Below are 7,142 nucleotides of genomic sequence, written 5' to 3' on the forward strand. Positions count from 1 at the left end.
GGAGAAATGATGAAAGTTATACAAGTGTTCAGGTCTTTTGTTCCTAGAGTCACTATGAATCATCTACGACTCAAAAGCACTTAACAACAACAACAACACTTTAAAAGACGCATAGGTTTGGAAGGCATTTACATTTGAAAGGCAATATATTACCTTAAATTTAAAACATCTATTAAAAAAATACCCAAAAGGCTAGCAGGGTAAACTTTTGTATTATAACTAAGAGTGTCTACAAAATTCTTTCTTAATTTAATCCTTAATTCTCAAGTACAACCAAGTTATCTCTGTACAGCAAACTGACAGACAAGTACTGTCACACTTTGGGCAAGTTGCTGGAAGGGGCTATTCCTTGGAGAAAGACACGATGCTGGGTTGGGGGGGAAGGGTTGGCAAAGGAGTCAACGACCCTCAGCCAGGTGGATTGACAGGGTGACTGCCACAATGGGTTCTTGGGTGGCAGGAAGTGTGAGGATGGCACAGGATAGAACAGGGTTCAGATCTTTTGTTCATAGGGTTGCTATGACTTGTACTCAACTCAAATCCACCTAATAACAATTGTCAAATAACTAAGAATGCACTCTCATGGGATGCCCTAAAGGATGAGGTACTGATGAAATCGATCCCTAATTTGTAAGTTTTATGCAGTTCTTCTGGGGTGACTTTTTGAGAGCCCCCACCTTCTGCTGACCCCTCTGGTGCGCTGCTCTAGTGTGAGTTGTCACATGATATCGTAAGGCTGAGGAAGACACAAATGCCTTTGAGCATTCCTTACACTGGTAGGGTCTCTCTCCCGTGTGAGTTCTCATGTGTTTGGGTAAAGACGAAGGGCACTTGAAGGCTTTGCCACACTCCTTACACTCATACGGCTTCTCTCCGGCATGGATGCGGACGTGTCTCCGCAGGTAGGACAGCTGATGGAAGCCTCTGCCACACTGCGGGCACGTGTAGGCTTTCTTCCCTGTGTGCGTGGTCATGTGGGTGCGTAAAGATATGGCCCAGTAGAAGGACTTCCCACACTCCTTACAGCCATAGGGCTTCTCGCCCGAGTGCATCCTCATGTGCGCCCGCAGAGAGATGGCCCAGTTGAAAGCTTTGCCGCACTGCTGACAGGCGTAGGGCTTCGTGCCCCTGTGGATTCTCATGTGGATGGCCAGTGAGGAGGCCCACTTGAGCGTCTTCCCGCACTCCTTACAGGGATACAGCTTCTGCCCGCTGTGTGTCCGGGCGTGTCTGCGCAGGTAGAAGAGCTGGGTGAAGGCCTTCCCACACTGCCTGCACGCGTGCGGCCTCTCCTGGCTGTGGCTCCTTTCATGCCTCCGCAGGGACTGGAGGTAATAGAACGCTTTCCCACATTCCTGGCACTCATGGGCTGTTTGGCCAGCGTGCTTTGTCATGTGTTCTCGTAAAGAGATAGGCCAGCTGAAGGCTTTCCCGCAATCCTTACACTCATAGGGTTTGGCTCCCGAGTGTGTCACCAGGTGTCTGCGTAAGGAAAAGTGCCACCGGAACGTCTTCCCGCACTGGCGGCACGCGTGCTGCTTCTCCGGGTTGTGTGTGCGCTGGTGTCTCTGCAGGCACAGGGGCCAGCTAAAAGCCTTCCCGCACAGCTCACACGTGTACGCCTTCTCCCCGCAGTGCGACCGCCTGTGTGCCCGTAAGGAGACGGGCCAGGTGAAGGCCTTCCCACAGCGCTCACACCTGTACGACTTCTCTCCCACGTGTGTTTTCAGGTGTGTCTGTAAGGAGATGGGCCACTTGAAGGCCTTGCCGCACTGCTCACACTCGTAGGGCTTCTCCCGGCTGTGTGTCCTCATGTGTCGTGTGAGAGACGAAGGCCATTTGAATACTTTCCCACATTCCTGGCACTCGTTCAGTCTCCCTTTACTGTGAGTCCTTTCATGCCTTTGAAAGGAGTCTAGAAACCCGAAGGTCCTTCCACACTGCGCACACGCACGGGGCTTCTCTTTGTCATGCACTTTTTCATGCCTTCGATAGGACCGCGCGTGAATGAATGTTTTCCAGCACAGTTCGCACGAGTAAGGTCTTTCTCCACAGTGGGTCGTCGTGTGTCCCGTCAGCTCTGATGGAAAGGCAAAGCCCTCGCCACACTCTGGACTCGGATCAGGTCTGTGTCCCCTGTGGGCTGCGATGCGCCTCTCCAACGATGCAGGATGCGTGAAGACCTGTCCGCACACAGTGTCTTCTTGTGGATTTCCTCCAGCGGCCCTTCTCTTGGACACATTCCGATCTGGATTCCGGTTGAATGTTGTTCCCATTTGACGGCTGCCATCACTTGCACAGAGTCTCACATCCATGTGGGCACTGCTAACAGAGAAGCGTGTTAATAACGCACCAATGAGGAACATATTATTAACAGATTAGTATTTGTTAGTAAGAAACACCTGGCATTATTGAAAGGTCAATAGTTTGCTCCCACCGACAGCTCTGAAGGAGGAAAAGATTTTCCACTTTGTTGTCTTTTCTCAAGATTTACAAGCATGAAACCCCAACAGAATCAGAATGGACTTGATGGCAAAAGGTTTGGTGTTTTGGTAATGAGATTCCATTTTACCCATTTTCATTGATCTTCCTTATTTTCTACTCCTTTTCAAATTGTTTGAAAACGGAGTAAATGCAATGCTCTGAAAGAGGACTCCATCTGTGGTTCACGGGTGTCTGTGATCGCGGGTCGCAGAAGACAGAGACTGAGGAGGGAAGATAAACGAAGGACCAAGGGCTTTATTAGGCAAAAGGCCAAATAGAGCTGTCCTGTCCTCTCTTTTATTACAGAAGTGGACACAGCACACTCAAAGAAAGTCACGTACACTTTTCTCAGGGTAAAAAAAAGGAAGAAACATCCTACCAAATCAAATTATCCCTGATTCGTCAAGGCTCTGTGTTCTTTCTCTTTATCTCAAGAAGGCAAAGGGGTATGTAAATCTGATTCCAGGGTGAGGTTGTTTGTAACCCCAAGTTTGTTAGCAAGAACTCCTCTGATGCACTTAACCCTTTAGGGGTCAGAGACTCAGAAGAACGCTGACAAGGAATACCTCTGAGAACTGGATCTAGGTTGTTTTCAAACCGGATCCCCTTCAAGGGTCTCAGATGTTCCTGGAACATGTCCTAGTCCAGCAGATCTCTTATTGCCACTAAACCCTTCAGGGATCCTTCTATGTCAGACATTATTAAAACAGTGTTTCTGATAAACATGGAGATTTTGATCATCGTTTCCAGTCGACAGATACACGTTTCAAACAACGTCTAAACAAAGATGGAGCTGGGCATTACCTCGTTTATTGCTCCTTTGCATTTTTTTTTTGTTTTAGAGCTTGTGAAACAGAATCCGGAGGCACCATGACCTCTTGGGTGTGTTACTTACCTTGGAAGTATCCCCTGGTTTTTATGCTCATCTTTATTGTTAAGGCCTTCCCAAAGTTTTCCTAAAACAGAGGTCCAAGAGCAATTTCTTCTAAATTTTCGTGCTTTCTCTTTTTTGGATACTTTTTGCTCCTGAGTTTCTGGTTGAAAAACTGGTTCATTGCCTGGAAATGGAGTCTTATCATCTGGAAGCAAAAAAATGAACAAATCTTATGTGAAAGAAGGCTCCTTCCTGTGTGTGTGGGTGAAAAAAAAAATTAAAAACCAACCACCAAAATGCTCCAAAACCAAGAGACTCCACAGGCCTAATGAGCTGATGGTGCGCACTGTCTAAACACGAGCGCAGGGGAGATGCCATCCTCACCGGTGACGCCACCTCACCTACGGACTCCAGGTTCCTGACAGTCTCCAGCATCACATCCCTGTAGAGCGTCCTCTGAGCCGGATCCAGCAAAGCCCACTCCTCCCGTGTGAAGTCCACAGCCACGTCCTCGAAGACCACCGTCTCCTAAAACACACCAGTTATGGGTGAAGCAGACAGCACGGGGACTGGAGTCAACGCACAAGAAGCTGAAACAGGATTCTGGGATCTTCACAGTACGCTCCTTTCTGGGAACAAATACGGTATGTTGTCAGATCAGTGTGTGCTTCTGTGCACTAACCCACGAGTTAGGGATTTCTGGCGCTTCAAATGCACAGCAGCTTCCTGACAGAAAGATGGGCCACCCTCTCCTGTGTGGTGTACAGCCTTGGAAACCCAATAGTAGGTCAGGTACGACTCAGTCCCACTGATGACCAGCAGAGTTGAAACCAGAGATTAAACAGCACCACTTACTTACAGAGCATCTCTCTACACTGTCACTGTGAAGACTTCACGTCTTAGCTTAGTTTATCATTAGAATTCAAGGTTCAAGGGAGTAATTAAACACGGGACTAACGAAGCAACTCTTCTCCTTTTAAGGTCATCAGTGCCTTGTGAAGAAACCATCCCAGTGGACTTTCAAGGTCTCACTACATCACTCAGGACTACCTGAAGTGCAACATCAAAGCAGGTGAGCTGTGGTGCGGCTGCAATAATACATGGATGGGGAACAGCCCGTAGTTCAAACTAGATCCAGAAGAGGCCATGGAAGAAAGGGTGTCACTGCTGATGTCAGAGCTTAGCTGATAGCAAAGAATACCAGAGGGGCGTTTGTTGCTGTGTTGTGTACCGTCATGTTGGAATCAACTCTTCGCTGACCCTGCAGGGGGGGTTTTCATGGGCAGTCAATCACATGGGACGAGACAGCTCACTTTCTTCTGTGGAGCAGCTGGTGGGTCCAAGCCACTTTTGAGTTGGCAGGGCAACTCCTTCCCACTACGCCACAGAGCCCCCGAGGAAGATGTCTTTTGTGTGCTGCTGAGTCGCCTGTGACTCATAGCGACCCTGTGTGCTAGAGCTCTTAACCCTGTCCTGTCCAGACCTAATCTCACTTGTGTTTTATTGACTATGCAAAGGCATTTGAATGTGTGGATCACAAGACATTATGGATAACCTTGAGAAGAATGGGAATGCAACACTTAATTGGACTCATGCAAAACCCATACAAAGACTAAGAAGCAGTGTCTGAACAGAACAACAGGGACCTGCATGGTTTAAAATCAGGAAAGGTATACACCAGGGTTGTATCCTCTCACCATAACTATTCAATTTGTATGTTGAGCAAATCAATCATTAAGCTGGACTATATGAAGAAGGATGTGGTAACAGGATAAGAGGACAACTCATCAACAATCTGTGTTACAGAGATGACACAACCCTGCTTACTCACATTGAGGAGGACTTAAAGTACATACTACAGAAGATCAAAGAATGCAGCTTTTGGTATGGATTGCATCTCAAGGTCAAGAAAACAGATTCTTTACCACTGGACTGATCGGCAACATCATGATGGGTGGAGATTGAAGCTGTCAACAACTTAATCTTGCTTGGATCCACAATTAACACTCTTAATACCAGCAGTCAAGAAATAAGGAGACGCACCGTACTGAGAAAATCTGTAGTTAGGGACCTCTCCAAATTACTGAGGAGTAATGATGTCAATTTGAAGACTTTAAGGTGTGTCTGATTCAGGCCACAGTCCTTCTGATCACTTGCTATATTGAGAGCTGTATAGTGAATAAAGATGACAGAAAAACTGACAACGCTTTTGGGCTATGGCCTTGGAGGAAAGCACTGAGAACAAACAGATGTCTTGGAGAGAGTGACCCCAAAGTGATCTTTGGAGGCAAATTTGATGAGGTTTTGCCTCACACACTTTGGGCATGTTCTAGGAGGGGCTATTCCTTGGAGAAGGACATCATGGTAGGAAGCGTGGAGGGTCGGTGAAGGAAAGAAAGACCCTCAACCAGGTGGACTGATGCAGTGACTGTCGCAGTGGGCTCTAGTGTGTCAGAAGTGTGAGGATGGCGCAGGATAGAACAGGGTTCAGATCTTTTGTTCATAGGGTCACTATGATTTGTACTTGACTCGGCGGCACCTAACACCAACAACATGCCTGATGCAAGTCGTATTTTCCGCTGCTCTGTATACATGGACGTTGGATAATGAATAAGGCAGACAAAAAAAGAAATGTAATGCCTTTGAATTTGATGTCAGAGAAGGGTACGGAATATCCCATGGATGCCAAAAGAACCAACCGATCTGTCTTGGAGGGAGTGAAACCACAGTGCTCCTTAGAGGCAAGGATGGTGAAACTTGATCTCACATACTTCGGGCATACTGTCAAGAGAGGTCAGTCCTTGGAAAAAGGCATGCTGTTGGGACATGTGGAGGGTCAGGGAAGGAGAGGCCGACCTCAGTGAGACGGACGGATGATAATGATGGGCTTGGCCATCATGGGGATGGTGGAGACCGTGCAGCACAGGGCAAGGCTCAGAGCTGAGGCTCAGAGGGCTGCTGGACCCCACAGCCGAGTCTACGGCACCAACGACATCTAGAGTGAACACACCGGTGGACGTGCCAAGTGATGAGAAGCAGGAGCATGAAACTTCACCTGTAAGTGTAAGAATCTGACAGAGGATGTCTCTACATCTGAATACACATGGAATAAACCCGTCAGACATACGGTTTAGCATACACGGAGCAAAGCTGCTAACTTCTTAGCCTTGCCTAAGTCTTTATAGAGAACGAGTTGTTGGATTAGGGAGCGATAGACCACAGTATCTGAGGACATGAAGGTCAATTGTTTTAAAGAGTACACAAGAATAGAAAAAGTCTACATCCTACTGGAGGGAGTGACAACCAGGGTCTTCAAAGCTTCTGAGCAGCTCTCTGAGGTACAACTACCAGTTTTTGTCCAAAGAAAAAAGGAATGAAGGAAAGCAAAGATGCTCAGGGAGCATTTGTTTACAAGGCTAATGGACCGGCGAGCTCTGGTGGCCTAGTGGCAAGAAGCTGCACTGCAATCCAAGAGGTGCACAGTTCGAATCCACCAGATGCTCTGCTGGAAAAGGAGGAACAATCTCTTCCTGTACCAGTCAGACCTGATTTGACGGTACACACACACACACAAAAAAAAAAATTAAAAAAATATATTAAAAAACAACAACAACACAAGGCTAATGGACCACGTGAGCCACTGCCTCCTTAACCCGGAGACCAGAAGCCCTAGACGGGGCTGGAGGCCTCTGTTAGCCTCACAGAGAGGGTCCCAGCAGCAGGCAGTGCACAGAGTAAGAGACAACTTGTTTTTAAGTGCCATCGAATTGTAGACGACTCACAG

General features: G+C 47.5%; 1 protein-coding gene across 1 annotated transcript in view; it reads right to left on the reverse strand.

Annotated features, from left to right (window-relative positions):
- The window catches only part of LOC102869937 (zinc finger protein 14-like), a 7,316-nt gene extending 2,721 nt beyond the window's left edge, over positions 1–4,595 (reverse strand). Inside the window, exons 1-4 of the mRNA XM_006897970.1 lie at positions 4,590–4,595; positions 3,743–3,886; positions 3,502–3,563; positions 773–2,322 (exon numbers count right to left, since the gene is read on the reverse strand). Of these exons, the coding sequence (XP_006898032.1) occupies positions 773–2,322; positions 3,502–3,563; positions 3,743–3,886; positions 4,590–4,595 (1,762 nt within the window). The remainder of the gene's footprint in view (positions 1–772; positions 2,323–3,501; positions 3,564–3,742; positions 3,887–4,589) is intronic.
- Positions 4,596–7,142: the final 2,547 nt, after the last annotated feature.

Source organism: Elephantulus edwardii, unplaced genomic scaffold, assembly GCF_000299155.1.
Source record: "Elephantulus edwardii isolate Elephantulus edwardi_28Jun2011 unplaced genomic scaffold, EleEdw1.0 scaffold00217, whole genome shotgun sequence".
Classification (NCBI taxonomy): Eukaryota; Metazoa; Chordata; class Mammalia; order Macroscelidea; family Macroscelididae; genus Elephantulus; species Elephantulus edwardii.